Consider the following 23603-nt stretch of genomic DNA (forward strand, 5'->3'; position numbering starts at 1 on the left):
CAAAGGTAGCATCATATGACAGCATCTTAGTGAAAGTCACTGAACTCTTCAGTATTACCCCCTGCACTTCCAGTGTTTGTCTATGTAGATTGCAAAGCTGTATGTCTGTATGCTTGATTTTATACACCTGTTGACAATGGGTACGCCTGAAACACACAAACACACTAATCAGAAGAGGTATTACGAATTGGTCTAATATACAATGGTAATGTTGCGATAAATCTAATCATATATGCGTGTGTGAGTGTGTGTGTGTTGTGTCATCTCCACTGTGGTCCGAGCAGTGCTCTCCTCAGGCCAGTGGAGAAGCTAATGCTCTCACACCGCGATGGTGGTTGGGGAGAGTGACTCATGGGGCTCCATCAGAGAGCTACTCTCTAGCTCCAGTCTAGACCACATTGGCCCAGCAGTCTGCCAGACTCTACCCACTGCTGGCACACACACAAGCAGTATGAGGGGGGGCGGGAGCAAACGTGTGTTGCGTGGGGGGGGCGCTGGAGCAGCTACAAAAGAGTGTGTAAGAAACTTCTTTACAGCAGCTGAGCTGTTTATAGCACAGAGAACCCCATGTGAGACAAACTCTTTAATGTACACGCTTCAATGCGAATGCCAGAAGAACTTGTGCCACAACACAGAGATTACAGTGGCTTAATTTCTAATGAGTATGACATCACAGAGCAGCACTGTGGAGTGCAAGTGAAACCTCTAAGTAAAGTACATTAGTAATAAACTAGTAGGCCTAACCCCAAAAATAAAGGTGACAAAAAGTAGAGATGCACATATATATCGGATTCATGTTGGTATCGACAAATAATTGCTTAAAACATTAATGTTTGCATTGGACAGATGTTTTGATTTGACTGATATGTCAAATCAATATTTCATGATTTATTTATTACACTCTGGAAGAGCAGAATGTTCAGCAGATGCTGGGTTACTGTGCTAAAATGTCTGCATTTCATTCATTTTATTGCATTTGTAACCTTACAGAAATATGAACGCTTATGTTTTGGAAGATATGTAAAATTATCGGATCTCTCACTGCATATTTCATTGGATGGTTCTTATCAGTACATAATATGAATGTGATGAACCTTTTTAAATGTTTAAAGAACCTCCACATAATTTAAAGGTCTGAGACCAACTAAAGGATTTTCCAAGAACCACACATCCAAGCCAAGGAACACTTATGGAGCCTTTATTTTTAGAGCGTATAGAACAAGAGAACACAAATCTCAAGCAAAATTCACAGAACATTAGCCTCAATATACAAAGTCCATAAAGACTGACAAACTCTGTGGAAAATGTCTTAGAAAAACCTTAAACACAGCTAGAAACTGCAATTGTACAGTGACTGATAGGACATTGGAATATGAATTACTAGTGGCTTTTATTCACTCAACCAAACAGCTTTTTAATCTCTAACCCATCACACTTTAATGATCTAAACAGATAAGAAAAAAAAAAGAAACCTGACGTTTCTCTTTCCTTGTGACAAAACCGTAGCCATCTCCAAAGCCTCCCTCCCCCTCTTTCCCCCTTGTGGAACAAACCAATGTTTTCATTTTAGTTCGGTTTTCTTTTTCCATCATTCGAACTGAGGTTAATGTCATTCCCCTCACTGGGGTAAAACTGAGCTGAGCGTAAAAGGTTAGGTCAGGATGAAGAGAGAGAGAGAGAAATAATTGTGGGGTTTCTCAAGGCTGCTTCTGATTTTTTTGGGAAAAAGGGCAAAGATTATTAGCCAGATATTCTAAAAACTTTGAAATAATATACTGACAAAAGTTAAATGTGATAAATATACAAGTAGACGATTGCCACTTCAAGGCAAAGAATAAGAAAAAAAAGTCCAAACCCCAGTACTCAATTACTAAGGACCCCATATGGATTAGACCACCAATCTCTGAAAACAACTCTTGCATCCTCCATGATAACATTATAGCACACAGAGAACCCTTCTTCTCCATGTCAAACCACTGCTAATAACACCATCAACCATTCCAATTTAAAGCTGCTCCCTGTGCTTGGCCCACATTTCTCAGCTAGCAACTACTGCAGTATGATTTATGAAACACAGCTTTAATGTGTGCTTCTATTAGGGGAAAACTGCTTTTCTTGTGGGAAAGTCCCAGTAGTTTCTCAGAGTCCAGACAACTCATTCTCACTTCCTTCACCTCACAACTTTTACTTCACAAACTTTCTCTACAATTGCACTTCAATAAAAGAATTTTCTTAAAGGGCCCATAGGCTAAATTTTTCTTGCCTGTTATTTTTTCCCCTGAGGTCCCCTCACGACATCTGTGTGGTTTTATGTACCAACAGAAGCTATAATTCATTTTTACATTTACATTTTCAAACCTCTTATCATCTCTTAGAATTAAACAGGCTGTTTTTGCAACTGTTCCTTTAAGGCTGATATATACTGATTACCTCTGTTCTAAATGGCTACTCTGTGTTGCACCTCAAACAAAAAGCAGTGTAAGCTGAAACAGTACTTATACTTTCAACATTAAGGAGCCCTTCAAGACAAAACCTGAGGATTCTTAGCTGAAAAGCAGACGAAACCATGGCCCTAACCAGAACTGACACAGTTTTTAAGATCCAGAACGAGCACACAATGGCCAACAAAGCACTTTAGGTGCAGGGAGATTAGAATATTCAGTGCAAATCATCTCACTGCTGTCACTTTACAACTAAAATCCCTCACATCTGCCCATCAATAACGACCTGTAAGGGAGGAACTGAGAAACGAGCGTTCTGGAAGCTCAGAACATGGATAAGTGTAGGAGAAGCTACAAGCTCCTCACTGTGGTAGGTGCAGCATAGCACCAATAAGTCTTCCTATAAAAACAGGGTCTTGAACCTAAGGGAGTTTGGTGGGGGGGACTGCCTGCTGTCTAGCATAACTTCCCAAAATCCCCTTCAAAGTCCACATCCCAAAGACAAGGGCAGGAAGAGGTGGGTGCACAGACGTACACATAGCTTCATCATACTTTGCACAGCTCTGGCCACACAGAACACTGGAAATTTGCTTTTTAAAACAGCGCAGAGTAGCTTCAAAGTTGTGGCCACACAGGAATATCTCCCAGCAGACAAGAGAGAATGGGTTGGTTTGATCTCAGACATGAAGCAATGAGAACTGGGGTGGGCTGAGTGAACGTGCAAGCGAGCGAGCGAGCGAAGCCAGTGATGACTCAATCTCAACTGATGTAGACTGATTTCAAACAGTCATGTTCAAAAGATTAACTCTATTCTTCATTTATGATTCTATACACAAGAACAGTCAAAGGGGTCCACAAACAAAGAAACTACAGACAATACTATTTACATAAAACCATAAAAAATAAGCAAGCGACCAGTGTGTGGTCATTTTGAAAAGAGGAGAGGAACGGCTCAGATAGCACGTAAACACATACTTGTAGTTATGCCAAAAAAGACCTGTTTTTATGAGTCCCAATTTAGCAGCTCTAGGGGAACTGACTAATTAAAGAGCGAAAGGAGGCAGCCACACTGTGTGGGCTATGGGACTCAGAGTCTTAGCATTTTTCCTCAGAGACACAGGCAGCATAAAAAGAAAAGAAAGGCTGAGTAGGGTACTCCACATCAACGGTTCCCAAATTGGGAGGCATGCAGCCTGCAGAGATGTTTTATGAACTGTAGCTAAAACTGAATTCAGATTATCATCAACAATTATCTTACTTCCTGCACTGGGAGAGACAACATAAAACATGGCACAGCTGAGCTTTTAACAAATAAAGTGGCTGTGATGAATCATGGAATGATGGAGCAGTAGATTTTTAACTAATCTGTCAGCTAAAATATTAAATAATACATTCTTTCACGCATAATTAACATTCAAAACAGTCGGCACAGTACCCACAAACCAAGAGAGCTTTACTAGACAGCTAGCTATAGTACCATGAGTAGTAAACTAATCTGATGCCTCAGTCGTATCCAATGAGAAGGCACATGGCCTGCTTTATTAAAAGCTGTCTTTAAATTGATGACTCAGAGGAAAAAATAACTTATCCACGCCCCAAATCAGAAGACATATTTGGTGTCTGAAGTTTACTTCTTTAATTTTGCTCTGGATCTACAAGGCTAATATAAATACAATAGAAGCTTTAGCTCCTGTTGAGTCAATGAATCAATTAAACAGATGGACAGATAGATATTCACCCTACTGAGACCAGTTTTTATTATTATTATTATTTTTTTTTACCTCAATTGCATTGAGAGCAGACACTGACAGACAGGTGACACTAACTGAACTTAATCTCTTCAGAAAAGATTCTAAGACATCAGACTGTCCTTGCTTCTCCCTGTAGCTTGATAATTACATGCTGCCATTTTGGATGGGCACCAAGTGTCATGCAAAAACAATGAATGTGCAATAAATTTAAGCCAATCTGTTTGGCTTATCCTAAACCAATGCCATTAGCCTCTTTGCATACTTCCTCTTCCAGGGTCAAACTAATTAGCTCATCTCTGATACATATCAGACTTAAAAACTATGTCTATTTTTAAACTTTCAGATTTTAGCCTCCCATGTTATCATCCAAAAAGTAACCCTACAGCCCTATTCTAATTTGGGCAGAAGTCTTTTTCCCCCCCCTTTCTTGTTGTTGCATTTTCCTTTCCCTACTATATATATTCAAATATCAAAAATAGTAAAAATGCACACCTGATTTTAAGCCTATTTTGTTTTTCCAAATATATAGTGACTTTTTAAAATGCTGATAAGTTTTGCAGTTCAGTGAGCAAAGCAGTCACAGAAGTGAGTCTAAATCAGGGTACTTCAGTTTTAATACTGGAGGGCCTGTGTCCAGCAAATTTGGCAATTTCCCTGCTCAAACACATCTACTAAACCTGAAAATTAACGGAGGAGTTTAATCAGGTGCGTTTGAGCAAAGAAAAAAAATCAGCAAAATGTGCTGGCCACCGGTCCTCCAGGGCTGGAATTAAAGATCTCTGGTCTAACTAAATGAGCAAGTGAGCCTCTGCTATACACTGATGGAAGATATTGGCCAACAGTTTATTTTTCCCCAGTCATTTCTCTAAGCCAACTGTAAAAGCCAGTAGCAAAAGCAAAATGTAACAATTTATCTCTTGTCATATTGTGTTTTTTTGCTCATCTGGTTTAATACTCCTAATCCTTGTATACTTCTAGGAATCATACCAAGTCTCACATGTTTCAGAGTAAAGGCTGTACACACTTCCATTGATCTTATGGAGGCAGCTGTCACCCAGTACTGCCTTCATGACTCTGCTACATTGCTGATGTACTGACTGAACAAACAGTTCACTCCAAAAAGGAGAGTGTGACCCTGACCTCAGACTGCACATCTGTGCAGATTTGATCATAGGGTAGACCACTTCAGATTCAAAGTTAATTCATTGTTAAACGGCAAAGCTAATTTTCACATTGCCGGCAACATTATGACATGATGAGGTATCTGCCATCCCAGACTGAACCCATTTAAAATGGAGAATGGCACAGACAGCTTCCGCGAGAGGCACACCATCCGCTGTAATTACAGCCATTCAAAAATGTTCCACTGCGTTTGAATGAAAAGGACACCAATAAAGCACTCCTCCTTCTGCGTGCCCTGCCAGAAGCCCATTGCTGAGCATGTGTGTTCTGGAATGACAGAATGAGAAAAACAGTGAGCGCTCCATCACCGGAGCACGGTAAAAAGAGCGGCCAGGATCCACACGCTTAGCGCGACTGTAGGCATTCCGGCCAGGGTGAGTGGGGACAGTCAGCCGTGTCATACTTGACATTTTTTAGGAAAATGATAAAGCATATGTTATAACTGAGCACATTTGCAGTCCTGTGCACCAATGACCAAGAAGTAATTTCAGTTGAGACATCTAAGGGACCAAGACGGAGGTCTAACCAGCAGCTAAACCAATATGGGTCAGGTTTCCAGACTGAGATCAAGCCTAGTCCTCTTCTACAGAGCATTCTTACTGGAGATTCTCCATTGCAAGGAAAGTGTAGCCCAGGACTAGACATAATCTCTGTTCTTGAAATTGACCCTAACAGCTGGTTTCCCAAACCCAGGTTAAACTTAAACACTATTTGGACAGAATTAGTTTTACATTACTTGCGTTCTTCAGTGAATTTAGTTCTGTCTGAATCTCCTACGTTAGTCATTTTTATGGACTGCACATGCCAGAATCTTTCCTGACATAGACATCTTACCTACTATAAAGAAAGCAGAAAAACTCAGGTTGTATTAATCCTGTGAAAGGTTTTTCTTAAGTATGGCAGCACCCTAAAAGGCAATTACTGTTCTCTGTGGCTCAAATCAAGCCGATAATGACAATACTAATAACACACTGAATTCCCTTAAAGCAACAAGGTAGAGTGTCAAGGTCAATAAAGTAATTGGTAAATTAAATGTTTTGACAGGTTTTCTACTCTTTTTCTGTAGTGAAGGACAGTGCATAAAACAAGTAGCCACTCCCATCTTTGTCACTTATACAGAGAAATATTCCGTCTCCTCCTCTCCCCATGTGCCATCACAGCTCATTTTACTTCTCTTCTGGTTCTTTTTCTTCTTCTGTTGCTTAATGGGTGACGATAGCCTGCCTCAACTTCCTGTAACTGGTCCAAAAGTCCAAACCACCCAAAAAAAAAAATAAATAAATAAAAAAAAAACAAAAAAAAACTGCAAACGAACTGGACCATTGCTTAGATCGATCTGGACCGAGACCACCTTTTTTGGTCGGACACAAAATTTGGTCCAGACCACGGTCCAAGGCACCTTTCACACCTGCCATTTTGGTTCGGACCAAACTGAAAAGTCAGACTGTCCGGGCCAAACAAGATAGGTGTGAAAGCATCCTAGGTTTAAAATTCTACTTCATTACTTTTCTTTATCAGTCACTCCTTTCAAATAACATCACATACGTCTGAATACACTACAAAGGTTTAGTTTCCTGGACTAAATTTTCCTTTTAATAGAGAATCTCCATTCAGACTCCTGTAGTCTAGGACTAAGCTATAATCCATGTCTGGGAAACTGACCAATAATGTGTTGTTTTCACACTGGCATCACAGACCTCAGTGGACCTTGTTACCAACAACACAAGTAACGTCAGCATACCAGATTAAAACACTTAAGCAGCAAACTTGGGGACAAAAACTAAAGCAAGAGTAAATGCAAGCCAAATATTTATTTTGTTCTGCTATTTAATAGGAATAAGACTGGCTATAAGAAACCTGAACATTAAATATGAACCTCATGCAGGCCTAAATATCTGACAAAATGATGGCCAAACCTGATTGTACCTGACCAAACTCAACTGTACAATTCTAAGCTTTACAGTGCATGTTAAGAAGAATGGGCCTATATCTCAATAGAGCATTAGTCCATACAGGGTCCAGCAGAGACAGAGTTAGGCTATCCCACAAAATAAGATGGGCAAAATACTTTACACCCAAAACACTGACAACAGAAGACACTGGGAGATCCTGTGTGAGCATGGAAAAAGGCCAACGGTTGGCAGGTCCTGACACTTCGTGTCGGCTCATCAACAAGCCTGCAAGGGCTAGTGGTCAGTAATGATACACCTAAGTGTTGGATACGAGAGCGATCACAAATGACAAATGAAGCGAAACAGAGTAAAGAGGAGACAAAGCAGCAGCTGCCTGCTGAGAGCAACTGAGCTGAGGGGGAGGCCATCAGTCAAACACCTTTGGTTAACCATGGTCTTGAATAATTAACAGCACATTCGGAGCATACACTGCTGGAGGAAGTAGAGGCATTTTCTGCTTGGTTAAAGCTGCAGTAAGATCTAAGCTAGCGAAGAGAATGTTCTTAGTAGAAGTGTTAATCCACAACATTCCAGGCATTTCAAAACTGCCTGATTAGGCCTTCAAATCCCAACACAACAAGCATCAGTAAATTAACTTTTAAAAGGGGCGGGGTGGGAAGAAACAACCCAATACATTCACATAACGGTAATCATTTATGCTTCACATAGATGTAGACCAGCCTAAAATTCATATTCATAGTTAACGTTGGGTGATATCATCTATGCTGGTACTGGTGTCTCATAATATTGATTTTTATTTTAGCAATACTACTATGTAAAAAAAACACTTAGTCATTAGTTTTGCACTATTGTACTAAGACTACTGTAATGAACACAGCAAATAAAGTCTTTTACTCAAAATCAAATGTACACAATTTTCCACACATGTAGTTGACCAGCCAAGACATGTTCAGTCTTCAAATTTTTATTCTTTAGTTTAGCTTTGCAGCTACAAGGTTAATGTTGCAAATCGTTTCTCTAAATACATCCTGAAAATCTCTCTCCATCCACTCAAGCCACATTCTGATCTTCATTAAGGTCATGCAGACTTATCGATGTGGTTCAGCACACAGTATGACATGCTTCGAACTATACAAATGAACACCGTGTAGCTAAACACAGCCATGACAGTTGTTGTGCTGAATTCTGACTCTTCACTGAGCACGCACTTCATGCTTCTATATGAATGCTACAGACTATGGTCCAGATTTCTGTTGTTTCTTTTTTTAACAACTAAATCTTCAATGTCCTAACTGCAGACAAATGTTTATAAATACAAACAGAAATCACAAGCATAATCTAGAGCGCAGAGTGTCTGTGTGGCGCATGTGAAAGCGCAAGGGAGTGTAATGTTGTCCAAAATGGCTGCCTGCTGCGTCTACCTGAGAAGTTATGGGGACACATTTAAGGAAATGTTTTGGGTGACTATTGACTTATTGTGTTTGTTAATGACATTAAACTACCACTGCTAAACTAAAGAAGCAAAACTTGGACACCAGGCATGCCTTGGCTGACTGCCTCCATCTGGGGCAAGTTGTGTAAATTAGATTTTTCATGGAAACATTCCTTCAACTTATGTATGTACCTTGCTGAGAGCCTTAAACTGTTTTTGGAATCATTTACTTTAATAAGGCAAACTTATATATAACCTAATGCTGAAACATTGGGAAAATATGGGGATACTGATTCTGATTAATACCACAAGCACTATTCCAAAGCTAAAGCTGTGATATGGCAAATTAGAATGACTTTTCTTAAATTCAGTGACCACATGATAATATGCACAATTACTAAGTGGAAATGTTAAATTTCGGTGCTCCATCATACGTTGCCATTAAAGTTAGCAGACACCTCATTAAAAACTTCCAGGGCTGCAGGCAGGCACAAAGAGAGAATGGAAATTGACAACGTCCCACAAACAAACAGCTCTTTGTGTGCGTGCTCCAGCCTCTTGGTAGGAGCACAGGGACTTTCATCTGTCCCGGAGCAGTCTCCGAAATAGCCTAAACCTTCACACAATGCAGCAAAAATTCAGAGAACTGGGACAGTATGCATCATACCAAAAATGGATGACGAAATCTCTATTGAAGGGGACACTAGAATGACAGAGGCCTACGCGACTGCACAGGAGAGGATGGTAATTGGGACAGAATGCTGCTGAACAAAACAAGGCCTGGCCGTGAATGGGACTTGCCAAATAGCAGAAGGACGCCATGGTAACAAAGCTAGTACCTAGCCAAGAAAACAGACACAAAACAGTTCCTAGGCAGGATTATGCTGGAGTATTAGATCCATACATGACTATGTTTTGCCTTTGGTGGCATTACATCATGCAATGACACATAACTCAACTTCTTAACCAAATCACCCTCTCCGTTTCTTGTGCTGTCTCATTTTTTCCCAGCTTTTCAAGCACTTCCAAGTCTTTCATTAAAACCATGCATCAGAGAGGCTGCTGACAATATACAGAAATATAACCAAAAGAAGAGTGATGGATTTAATAATAGGGCTCCAACTATTAATTGGCTAAAATTATTCTCAGATTAACTGACTAAAAAACAAATCGATGAAAACTCTTATCTCTGTCTTCTCGATGAATCGACAATGATTAGTTGACAAATTCTACATGACAATAATACATATCTGAAATACCCATACTGGTCAGAAACAGAACCTGATTGACGCACCCATTCATATGCACTTTTCACTTTTTACGTATTCTTTTTAACAATGTTTTTTTTTTTTAATGAAGTCTTTTTAAGAGCTTCCAAATGTAACCTTTAACAAAGTATTCTGGAATCTCTGAAAGGCTCTGCATAGTTCATTTTTGTTCAGTTAAGAGCACTTTTTTGAATGTTTGGCCTTTTAAGACACCTCCGGTTGCTCAATCGTCAAATAATCACGACAGCACTGTCGAATCCAACAGCCACTCACTACCACTACCAGAGGGAGGTCAGGAAGAAGGCAAGAGGTGGACATGTCAAGGACATCCAAAAACAATGAGAGGATATAAAGCCTGTCTCCCACCCACAGAGATGCAGCTGTTCAGCTCTGAGGAGTAGCGCTGGCGTTTTCTAGTGATTGAAACAGCTTTGACAGGGTATTTCCAGGAATAATACTGGAGATAAAATCAAGACAGATCACTGCATGCTCCTGCTATATCACTCATTTTAACATCAGTACCATACTCCCATCATACAAACGCATGCACACAAGGAGACACAAAACCAAGCCACAGACATAGGCATGCGCGCACACACACACACACACACACACACACACACACACACACACACACACACACACACAGTAACACTAAGCTGACCTCTCCATTATTACTCGCCTTTAATCCTCTTTTTTCCAGCATTTGTGTCAGACAAGCACCAAAAGAAGAGCGGAATGGATCCAAAAGCTCTAAAGCATCAACATCCATGTTGGACCAGCTAGACTCTTGACTCAACATTCATATTTTAAATCGAGCCATGCCACAATGCTAAAATCCGTCTTGATCCATGGAAACAATCAGTTCAGAGAAACTTGCCCACTTTTGTTCTTCACAAAGGCTTATGTGTGCAGAGATAAACAACTGTTTTTGTACTCAAATCCTTCCAGATTGCGGAGGGAAACTCAATCCAGCACGACAGGCGTGTTCTTTTCTTACTCTGTGGTAGCGGACAGACAAATTTGAAATTCATTTGTCTGGACTAAAGGCAGACACTTCACTCCCAAAACACCTAAGGCAATCCTCACAGACAAGAGCAGACTGAAGGCCATTGTGTCTGCTCACTGTTTACACTGCCACAGTTCTGCATGGAAAACTAAAACTAAACAAGTTGTTTTTGTTCAGCGTATACATGTGCATGGTGGGGGGTTAGAGAGGAACGGAGCACGCCACAGAAAGAGCGCGCATGTGCTGGAAGAAAAGGACAACTAAGAGGTAAAAGTAGTAACAAGAGGACGGCTGCAGAAAGATGAACCTACATATACTGCTAATGAAGGATTTACACCACACTAAAATAACTGGTCACCGCCCAGAGAGTTTTAATTATAGTGGGACCATGCTACGGCACTATGACTTATTCAGAAAGCTTTAAGAATTTATTACCCAAAGCCCCTAACCCATAGCTTCTTAACCTCCACAGACCCATAGAGGTCCAACTCCTGTTCCTCACTTCTATAACAAAATAATAACTCATGTTGCTCTGCTCTCCACGTAACTGAATAATAAGCCCTAGGATATGGACATACAAAGAAGCGCTAGGCATTAAATCTGATGGCTATATGCATCTTAAAAAGAAAAGTTTCCAAATGTTCTTGGCTCAGATGTCTGGTTCAAGGAAAAAACTTGCTATAACTGCTATAGAGCCTTAACATTAAAGTTACAAAGCTTATTCTCACTAAAACAAAAATGGTCATAGAATGCATAGAAAAGAGGTTCTTCTATGGCATCACTCCAAAGAACCCATTTTGGCACTTTTCAAAAATGCTCACTTGTCAGCAAACTTTTATTGTCAATGTCCACTGTAGATGTTTTGTAGATGTCACCCTAGTAGACGTCAACTGGCATGCCCAAAATCAGCGTCGGTAAAGCAACGTACAAACTGTGCATAACATGCTAATGTTATACCATTAAGCTGAATAGCTGAGTCAGCGATGTTATAAATGCAAATGGAAATGGAGCAGTCCCTCGATCACCTCCAATCGAAGCAGCAGACATAAGAGTGATACGAAAGGAACAACCAGTCTCTTGGAGTAATCCTTTATCTAGGCATTGAGACCTCTAGCACCACCTGTAGGGCTGCCTTCCTCAGTCAGCTGCTTCAGAAGATGATGCATCCTCAGGGCCCGGTCTTCAGCTTGCTGCGAGCTGCTCTGGTTAATATTTACCAAATTCCAGCAGTGTCTGTTAATCATAGATTTAAATATATCATAGGCACAGATGACATAAAAGACAGATGACTTAAATGACATAACACACACAAACAACATGATCACTGTTTTTGCTGGACCCTAAGAATCTGCTGCATTCGCATAGGGTTGTTAATATATTGATCAGTTCTGTTTTTACTATTTTGCACAGTAAAAATTATTTCAGATTTACTTACAAACAATAATAAGTGTGTGTTAACCTGGGAAAAATAGATTTACTTAAGCCAGGGGTGTCCAGTCTTATCCACAAAGGGCCAGTGTGGGTGCAGGTTTTTGTTCCAAACAAGATCACTCGTTTAATCAGTCAGTCTTTAAACAACTGATCACATGTGCTCCTGCATGGCTGCAATGAAAACCTGCAGCCCCATGGGCCCTTTGCGGATGAGATTGGACACCCCTGACGTATCATTTAGAAAAATAAATATATAAAATTTAACAGACATTTAATTAGGCGGGGGCAGGAACAATAAAAGGAGGATGGAGGTGCATAAATAAAGGGGGTGAAAAAACCAGCAATCCCATCAAAGTACAGAGTGACCCACAAACGCAATTCTGATTTACATTTAGCTTATTCGTCAGATGTACATTAAAGCCACTCGTGGGATTCAGACTGTAAGATTCCATATAATTACAGAAAGGTGAAATGGTAGTTGAGTCGTGGTTGAAAGAAAAGGTGAGCTGCTAAAGAGCCCCCGCCTCCCGGTAAGCTCTCATGAACCCAGATGAAAGCGTCTATATAAAGAGGTCATTCATTATTCAACCCCCTCTCAAAGTGGTATGCCCTGTGCTACAGAGTGGAAACATCTCTGATCCAACAACTGGGGAACACAAAACATTCCAGATGCAAAGTCAAGCCACTACATTTTTTTTCCTCCCCAGCGAAGAATAGTTGATGCATACATAATGCAGATTGAGAAGGGAAGCAGTATTTCATGTGTACAGTACTTGGTTTAACTGTTTTTTTGTTTGTAGATAGAAGACTACTGTGATCATCACCTACCAAGCATTAGCTTGCACTAAGATCTAATGCCTATTAAATTCATACTTCCTTCCAAAACCATATCATGCAATGCACTAATGACACCATTACTAAAATACAGGAACCCCATGAAAGTGCTGTTAATGGGAACGGGTACAGAAGGCCAAGCTCCAGTGATTTAAGCAGTGCTGAAAGGATAGAGTTAGCCCACACCACTAATGTCTCAATTCCCATGTAACCTTTTAGTGCTTTTATCGATCTGAGAAAAGAAGGAGAGAAGAGAGCGATGAGAACGAGTCAAATAAGGAAGGAAAGACTGACACAAGGAAATCATGAATGACAGCACTGCAAGTTCGTCTCTCTGGCAACCAGTTCATGTAAATTCTGAAATGACCTCTGAGGTCCCATGTGTTTTGCAAGTGCTAAGAGGAAGTTCTGAGGTGCATTTTCTCCAAAGTTAACCTGATAAGGAAATTTTCATTGTCATATGACAAAAGTGTAGGCAACGTCAGTCTTTAGGAAAGTACTACCAGGAACACTACAGGTTGGTTTCCAGGAGAGAAATTAAACCTCATCCTGGAATACACTTTCTCCTTTAATGAAGATTCTCCATTCAGAATACTGTGGAGTCCAGGATTAGGCTTAATCCCAACCCTGGAACCCAACCCTAGGAGTTTGTAGACACCTACTCAACCAACATTTCTCCTGAAATGAATGGTATGAGAAGGGAGTTTAATCCCACTTTGCTGCAGTAACAGCCTAAGGTCACCATAACCAGGCTTTACAGTCTGTTGGAACACTGCTGTGAGGATCTGACTGCATTCAGTCAGAAAAGCATTAGTGAGGTCAGGTACTGATATTGGTTGATAGTTTTAGGTCATAAATGCTACTGCAACACAGTTGAACGCAGTTTATACCTCTCTAGCTGATGCCTGGCAATGGGCATGGTGACCTTAGGCTCATAAGCTGCTGTTCCATTCCACTGGCAATTCCTTTATGTGGAGATTACACACAATGTGCAATTAAACGCATGTGCCAGCAAAGGTTACACCTTAAAAGAAGCCAAATGTACGAATTACAAAGGGTGACTACAAAGCTTTGGACATCCTTGGTGGGAAAATAAACAAATAACCCTATTTGATTCAAAATTAAGATAACTGCAAGTAACTGAGAGTACAAGGGCACAATCCATCACCGCATGAGGGGAAAGAGAGAGAAAGAGAGAGGGAGGCATACCAGGACTAATCCCCAGCTCCTGCATGGTATTTTAACTGTTGTTCTTCGCTGCTCCTGGTGCTCATTCCCCTGCCTCCATCAGTCATACTAAAGCAACTACTGACCACACATGCATGGAGTACTTGCAGGAGGGAGCCACAGTGGCCAACCCCGCTGGACGCAGGGTCACCCTAGCAGAGACACTGGCTCTGACGGTCCTGACCTTTGACCCCCTCCTTTACAACCAGCAGTACACATTTTACCATTGTCCCTGAGAGAGGCAAAAGCTGTATAGGGCAAATATTAGTTTACAAAAAGACCAATTAAACTGTACCAGTGCCAGCAGACACACTTTGCCACCAAATACTTCTCGACACTTCCAGCTACTGGTTCAAATGAGGAAAACCAGCATGGTTTGCAAATGTCTTATCACCGTCCAAATGTTTATTTAATCATTTAACAGCATGGCGTGCACACACAGAGGCGACAGTGTTTCCCTCCACCGTGCTAATAAACCTCGGGCAGGCAGGGGAATAGCCTACACGGCTTGACAACGAAGGAATTGAGCCTGGCCAAGGAGAAATCGATCGGGCACAAGGACGCGACACTGTCTCGGCAGCTGGACCGTCCAGTCTATGCTACACTAAACCCTACAGCTGAGAATACCACACAAACCAGCTGAGGCTTTCTTACAGACAGCTACTGGAGTCGTGACAGGTGGAGTCCTAACGTGTATGCGAAAAAAAAACAACAAAAAAAAAACAAAAAAAAAAACACCTCACTCCAGGCGATGAAACCAAGTTAAACTTTTGGTATTATTTCTGGAACAGAATCACATTGCACACGCGTACAAAACATGAAGATACATTTCAAGAACGCAACAGAATCTGTCTCTTTTGAGTGAACAGAAAAAAGTCTCACTGTTTAAAGACGCAGCACAGTAATGTTACCTTAGCCAGCGACAAACCATGCTAGTGGGACCGAACTTGGGGCTTGGTCCCGTTTACAGATATAACGTTATCACTTTTGCTAGCTAACCTAACCACATCTGCTAACAAAACTCACTATACATTTCTCAAGGTTAGCTATGTAAACACTAAACCAAACTATGCACGTCTAAAGGTTGGTATGGTTTGAAAGTAGCTTTGCCAACGTTTTGGACAAAAAAAAAAGTGTCGTGGATGTAAACATTGGAAAACAACACCTGCCTCAAAAAAGTGTTTTAGACTATTCTCTGTTCGAACTGAACACAGCCGCAGAGATTCATATCTAACGCTAACGCTCCTGTCGCCCCGCACTAGCTTGTAGCGGATCGTTTCCATGGCAGCCGCGGGATTCCACCGCATGTACATAAACGTTTACAGAGTTTGCGGACAAAGAAGAAGAAAATTTCGTCAAGCAGAGAGAAATAGTCAGAGCTGTTCGGCTTAAACAGGTTAAACAAGCTTGTGATAGCTAACTTTAGTCGTATATACAACGGCGGCTTTAGTGAATCGCTTTTGTGAACTTTTTAAGAAAGACGAATCTGAATCCACGAGCTTGGACAGCATCACTCTCCAGTGTTCCCCAGATTCAGTAAAAAGGAACCACAGCCTTGCACGGCTTTGTGTTTTCCCAAGTCTAACACACTTGATTTGGCATATTATTCAGCCTTTCGTGGGTTCAAGCACGTGTAACGGAGCAGGCGAAGCACAAACGCTGCGCAGCCCAGGCGATGCCCCTGGAGTGGAGTTGGGGAACGCTAGGTTAGCTGTTTCCTGCTAACTTAACTGAGTACTTTATAGTTTGCCACACAACTCTACAAATGACATACCGTCTAGTTAAAAATATAAGCGACGAAACCTACCAGACGCGATGCAAAGAAGAAGCAGGACTTTAACGTTAAGCCCGGGTTGCATCGGGTTATTCCTGAGATAATGGGCAGTCATTCTTAGCGCCATATCACCGCCCGCCTTCTCTCGCTCTCCCCGAAACTCTGAAAGCTCCTCAGCAACAACTCCATAGGGACGAGGCAGAGACTGGGCTGTACCACTGCGCCTGATAAAACAGGGGAGCTGAGCCTCACCTGGTACACCGCCTGCTCGCTTCTACAGATTTGAATCCGTTCTTTTCAATACATTGATTGAACCGATTATTATTTATCTTCTAGGCCCAACAATACAGTTTACTCCTATCTGTGAAAAAGACACTGATACTGTGATGAAGGGTAACGATGGGTTTACATGAAGACCTCATCTCCCATGGTTATGTTATTTTTAGTAAATGGATCCAACCGATTGTTTTCGATTATTATCTTATGGGCCCAACAGTTAGCATCTTTTGCCATTTAACAGCATAAACTGTGTGTTGTGCGTGCATTTTTGCAAACCTGTAAGTCTTTAGTTGCTATCTGGTCTTTTCTTCGATTCTTAGAAACGGACAGTTCTCTTTAAAAAATGCTTTATATGTTGTAAGTGAGCTAATCCAGATTCCAGCTATTCAAGTCAAGACGTTCAACTGGTAGGAAGTTATATTGCCAACATTTTGGGCCAGAAAAAGGTGCTGCACACTATGGATATAAACGCTTACTGCTTGCTTCAGCTAAAAATGGTTTCTCCAAAACGTAGTACATAATATTTTTTTTAGTCTGTTACCTTTTATCTTTCTGTTAAATGGGACTTTCACTGACTTATCAAAATTTCTGTATAATTAAATGGTTAAGATATAAACAGAGTCATTCAGATAGGAACTAGACATCTGAAGAGATGAAGGACTTTAAAGCTCTCTCACAGAAAGTTTGCGAAATGAATGATGCCAGACACAGTGTTTTATAGTTTTGAGATGAATTTATAGATTAAATCATATTTTTAAGACAGAGAGATACATGTAGGAGGTTGTGAGGCAAAATAAAAAATTAAATCCCCAACAAAAACATTTTTTTTTACATTTACCATTATCTTACCATCATCAACATTACATATAAAAACTCAGAAGACACATGTAGGTTCACTGGTTGTTTGGAAAGTAAATAAAATGGCTATATTTGCATACTAGACAGCATGACCCCTGGTTCCTATCACCACCACTGTGAAGAAAAAACAATCTACAATGACCCATTTCACACCAAACCACCCAAAATGACTTCGTTTACATCTCAGATATTAAATTAATAAGACTTAAAAAAACAACAACTAATATATAGTAAAAATGAAAATATAGCTGACAGTATTGAATTTAGAAATCAAAACAATTCTCACATTAAGGGAATGTTTTAGTTCACCCAGGGATTTTATCCCAAGTCAAGGTTGCTGCACAATTGTACATCTTACTACTAGGGTCTTTCAGAATGCGATTAGTTGCATTCTCATGGAAAAGAAAGAGAATGGTGGGGCCCCTTTTTCCTCCACTTGATATACGAGCCTAAATGGTCACCTAGCAGAGTTGAGCACTTAGCGCTATCCAAGGACTGAGGTGTGTAGCATCATATTCAACAGCTGTTCTATTTTTGGACGGGACAGTTGTAGCCTTTCTTTTCATAGTAACACATAACAAGGGAGACTCTTACTACTACAACGAACTTATACTAAAGTTATTAAACTAAATGGATAAATGACTAAATTGACAGAAAATTGCCACAATAACCAGCACTTTGGTCCAGTTTCAGTTTTATCTCGCCTTGTCCTGTTGCATTAGTCTTATGGCCTGTGCTGTTATTGATTCAGAGCCTTTCCTTAAATGTGCATTAATTTTGAGCCAGGGGTACAGGAGATTACAAGACATAATCCCCTGTACCCCTATGCTAATCCTGCCCAAGCCCCCCTCATGAATCCCTCTGCTGTCCAATCTGTGCCTCACCCCAAATACACTTCACCCACCCCCACACAATCAAAGTCTAATCGGGGCATGCACAAATTAACAGTCTAATCCAGGCAAGCAGCAAATGCAGGAAATACATGGAAGCCCCTCCCTATAAACCAGGTCAGCATTTTCCTTTTGAACCCCTTTTGTCATTCTAAGTCACCAGCAACATAATTTACCTCTTTCTTGTTTATTTTCTTGTTTTTCTTGTCTCTGCAAGATTTTAAGGTAAAATTGAGACAACTGAATCCCCAAAATCATTACTTGCATTATGGTTATGGGTGAGTGATGCTGTTAAATTGTATTCTATAGGCCTCCATTGTATTCAGTATGGAATTATCAGTGTAATGTGAATATTCATGTAGGACATTTTCTAAAGGATATGGCTAATCGTTTTTTGGCAAAATAACACAAGCAGTCATGACAATATTACTGTTCACATACTCATGGGCTAGAAAAAATAAAGGACTTATTGTTATAGCTTAGCTGCTGAGTAGTCCATAGGGACAGGGAGGCTTGCCCTTGATAACCCTGGGCTAGATTATTTTCTAGGACTTGCTGTGCTTCATCAACAAGTTTTCTCACTCACTCACTGAAGCCTCCTCTAATAAACTAGACTTTAAAACAGTCCAGGCAAAGCAGAGATCCTGCAGCCTCTCCCACAGGCCCTCAGCATGGAGCACTGATCCTCTTTCAATGAGGATCTGTTTCTTTCAGCAGCCTAAATGGACCAAACAAATCCTTGACAACAGAGAGGAGATACATCCATTCAGCAGAGGCTTTTACTCATCTCAGTTCACAAGAAACACTATAGTTTGGTCACTGGATGTTTTGTGGTCTTTCTGCTCTCTATGCTACCTTGTTAAATCCCGCTCCATCAGCGACATTTCTTTACAATATGATTCTTGCCCTTTTTCCACATAGTTACTTTTTATTGTTGTCAAGGATGTTGGTTTCTTTTTACTGCTCTCATAATGTTTCATGAGAGACCAGATAAATATACAGTACTGTTGATTTATTTAATTTTTACACAAAGTGATCATTAAGTACAAGTTGTTCATTTTTCAGTGTCAGGAAAAAAGGAAGGAAACATATATTTAACAGATAAGTACACAGAAGACTCAACAACTAAATATAATAACAGGTTTTTCAGTATTTGGTGTGTCCAACCTTTGTCTTTGTTACAGCGTCCATTCTTTTTTAGAGACTTGCTTTCAGTTTTTAAAAGAAATCTGCAGGCATATTTTTCCATGCCTCCAAAGTTCAGTCTTAGAAGTTGGTTGCATTTTCTCCTTCTCACAATCCAAGTAATCCCAAACACATTCATTGACATTGAGTGGGGTGGGCAGTCCATTGTTCTGAGAACACCAAACTCTTGATTTGCAAATTTTCTCCTTTTTTCTATTTCCTTTTTCTCAGTCACAACTTCTTGACAGCTACACATCCTTCTAAAGTGTTGAATTATCTTCTCACAGTGGAAGGATGGACAGAATTACCTGTGGATTTTTTCAGATCTCTTCAGAAAAATGTCCTAAAAATGAATAACTTTTACTTAATGTCTGTTTTGACTATAAATTAAATAAATGATGGGTGGTAGAATTGTAGTCCATCTGTCTCTCAGCAGAATTTGATAGCCCCCTTTTACCTTGTTTATTACTGGTCAACGGTCACCACCATGAGCAGGTATTATTTGGTTGGTGGATTACTGCGGTGTGATGTGGTAGTGATGTGTATGTGAGTGTGTGTGTGCATGTGTGTTCCCCAGAGTGGATCAGACAGAGAAGTTTTTAAACACATCAGTGTCACTGCTAGACTAATAATAGCCCACAAACCAAAAAAATCCAGTGAACAGTGTCCTGTGGCAAGAAACTGACCTCTGATAAAGAACTAGAGAATGACAAACACAAACTGTGCAGCAACAGATGAGCTGTCATCTCTGACTTTACACCTACAAGGTGGACCAATAGGGTATGTGTGTCTAACAGAGTGGAAAGTGAGTGGACAGTGTTTAAAAACTGTGGCAACACTGCTGTGTCTGATCCACTCATATTAACAGTACACGCACTAACATGTCACTACCACATCACTGTCACTGCAGTGCTGAGAATGATCCACCGTTCAAATAATACTTGCTCTTTGGGGGTTCTGACAAGTGATGAACGAGTAAAAGTGGAGCTAACAAATTCATAGAGAAACGATGGACTACAATCTAACAAATGTAGAACAAAGTGCACCTATACACGCTCAATGTACCTGTTGGGATAGAAATGTTGTCACTTGAGTGGTACCATGTAGAGTATGTGGTATGTGTTCAGTACCTTTAGTTAGAACATAATTGTACAACATTTTCTTGCAGTTATGTTTTTTAAGCTTCACTGTCTATACAGCTTGTCCTTTTTTGGGTATGCGTTCAGAGGTCATCCAGCATTACAATACAGAAAATGTCACATTATTCCTTCTACCAGAAGTAGTAAAATATTTACAAGGCACTCCGCATGATTAAAATATTCAAGAAAGCCTGACTCAGAGGAATGACTGACAACTTTACAGAGATTCAGAACGTTTCTCTAAAATAAATACCACAGTTCTCCACATATGACAGAATATCAATTAGGGGTTGATTTTTTCCCTTACTTGACATTCTCCCTATATCAAAATGGAAATGTATAAATTCAAAAGTTCTTGCAGAAAAATATTGCCTTCCAGTCTGATTCTCCTTCAAAGAGCTTTGCACTAGTGAAGGTCATTCCACTAAAGCAACATTTTGTTGCTAATAAAATTTAGAGCATAAGTGTCTATGATTTATCTAGTCTATACCTTGTTCCAGGAACACTTCAGAGAACCACAATAAATGAACATGACCCACACTACTCGAAATGTAATTGCTCAAACCTATCAGTGCTAATTCTATAGCGATTATTGTTCGTCAGCTCATCAACCAGACTTCATCTACAATAAACTGCAACACTTACAGCTAAATGTTTTCAGACAGGCTTCTTTTGGCCCCTGAATACTAATAATTCTTTTGTTTTCTCTTCCCATCAAGAAGCTCACCCAGTGAGGGTGTTGCCTGGGCCAGGAATGCTGCATGAGTCCTTAAGGACCCTTAAAAGAGGAGGTTCAGTGGGCTCTCTTTTGTGTCAACACTGTGACTTAACCCCATCAGTACAGAGCAGGGTACGTAAAGCAAAGCGCTGCTCCGAAATGTGTTACTTGGACCCGCAGTTTCATTGATAGAACACAGACACAGAAAAGGTCACTGTAGCAAATGTGCTAGAGTGTTACTGTATGCCATTGCATAGCATGCCAGTGAGTAATGCTCATGAAAAGGGCAGCTGCACAGAGAACAGGGTGTGGGATCAAGATTGGATAGAGCAGGCCTACTGAAAGTGACTGGACTGTTTTTTTTTTCTTTTTCTTTTCTGGCAGGGTGAAACACTTTTGTTCAGAAATATGAAGGCCTGCTAATCATTATTTTTATTATGTATACTCCAAATGCCTAACTAAACAAGGGCCTTTTCAAAATTACCAAATGTCACAAAAATGCCAAATCAAGACTGTGAAAAGCAGATTATTGACGCCAATCAGCCTTGTGAATACAGTACTTTTTTCTTCTTAATGTTGTGCATGTTAGCTTAGTTTTGATCCAGTAATATTGTATGGCCAATAACAGATGCAGCAACAGCTGAAGAAACCATTTGCAGAACATCTGTCACACGACACATAATAATGTGATGAGCCATGAACATATCAAAGTACATAAACAGTGGTAACACTTGCTGATTTCTAATGTCCTTAGAAGCTGGACTTATTTACTTTTTTCACGCTGTAACTAAAGCGTATAACACAAATAGACTGAACAGGTATAAAGCCCAATCAGGGAGATCAAAAATGCAGCGTGTGGTTTAAAGATAAGCAACACATGCCGTCCTTGAACTAGCTGTGAACATCCACAAGTTTCAAAACAAACAAAAACAATCAGAACAAACAAACAAACAAAAACCCTATTAACCCAGAGCAACAGAAAAAATACAGATCAACTGTTTCCATAGCCACACTAAGCCTGATGATAATGCTTCAAGCCAGTAATAAGTAATTTGGCCTGATGCGCCACCTGCTGGCGAAACAGCAATCTGCAACAACAGAACCTTGTCCAGTGTGGCTGGTTTCCCAGACAGGGATTAGGCTTAGTTTTGGACTACACAGCATGTCGAATCATCCAACTTTTAGTGAAACCAACCTTAAATGTTCAAACATTTGTAGACACCTGCTCATCCAATGTTTCTTCTGAAATCAAGGATGTTAATTGCCTCCTCTTTGCTGAAGTAACAGCCTCTACTCCTTGGGGAAGGCTTTACACTATATATTGCTGTGAGGATTTGATTGCTTTCAGCCACAGGGACTTTAGTGAAGTCAGGTTCTAATGTTGGATGATTAGGTCTGGAACACAGACATCACTCCAGAGAATGCAGTTCCACTGCACTACAACTCAGCGCTGGTGGGCTTTATATGCCTTTAACCAACTCTTGCATTGGCAAGGTGAACTTAGGCTCATGTGCAGCTGCTCCAGAGCATCAGATTCTATTGGCAATGCTTTTCTTTAGAGATTATACAAGCTATTTGTGCACTGCAGTGGGTGTAACTTAAACAGCTGAATTTACTGATTAGAAGGGGAATCTAAATACCTTTGAATATTTGGTATATAAGGATAGACAATATAAGTTTCATTCAGTTCTGAAGCCCAGACAGTTCAATAACTTCATGACTAATGACATTTCAACACCTCCAGTGGAACATGCAGGCCAGAAAAAAACAGAATGCAAACAACTAATGACCTTTACTTTCACTCAAAGGACACTCCAGTCTAGAAAAAGGCAGACAGCTTCAGATGTAGCCACCTAATATCATCACTTTCTTTACCACTACATATGCTCTCTGAGTTAACACTTTTCATCACCCCATATGTCCTTCACGCAAACCCATCCAGACTCAGAACAATAGAATACCAATGGGGTGTGAGCACATCTTTTAGCAGCTACATGCTCAAGTTCATTTTAAAGTCACACAAGAACAGTGACACATTACTCTGTTTACTGCTCTTGTTTGTTTTTCAACTTCAATTTAAAAGAGTTCTCTTGTTATTTTGTTAACAATAAGTGCATTAATAGCTCAAATGCTTATTTGTACATTTATATACAAGAGAGAGCTCATTAGTTGTGATGTGGATGAGAATGCAGCCAAATAATGCAGACCTGGCAACTTTCTTCTTTGCTAGACAATGTAAAGTACTGGATTTTTTAGTTTCTATTTTTGTTCC

General features: G+C 40.2%; 1 protein-coding gene across 1 annotated transcript in view; it reads right to left on the reverse strand.

The window, feature by feature from the left end:
• nectin3b (nectin cell adhesion molecule 3b) overlaps positions 1-16441 on the reverse strand; it is a 46635-nt gene extending 30194 nt beyond the window's left edge. Inside the window, exon 1 of the mRNA XM_036588554.1 lies at positions 16296-16441. Coding sequence (XP_036444447.1) covers positions 16296-16389 — 94 coding nt within the window. The 5' untranslated portion in view covers positions 16390-16441. The remainder of the gene's footprint in view (positions 1-16295) is intronic.
• Positions 16442-23603: the final 7162 nt, after the last annotated feature.

This window comes from Colossoma macropomum, unplaced genomic scaffold (genome assembly GCF_904425465.1).
Source record: "Colossoma macropomum unplaced genomic scaffold, Colossoma_macropomum, whole genome shotgun sequence".
NCBI lineage: Eukaryota > Metazoa > Chordata > Actinopteri > Characiformes > Serrasalmidae > Colossoma > Colossoma macropomum.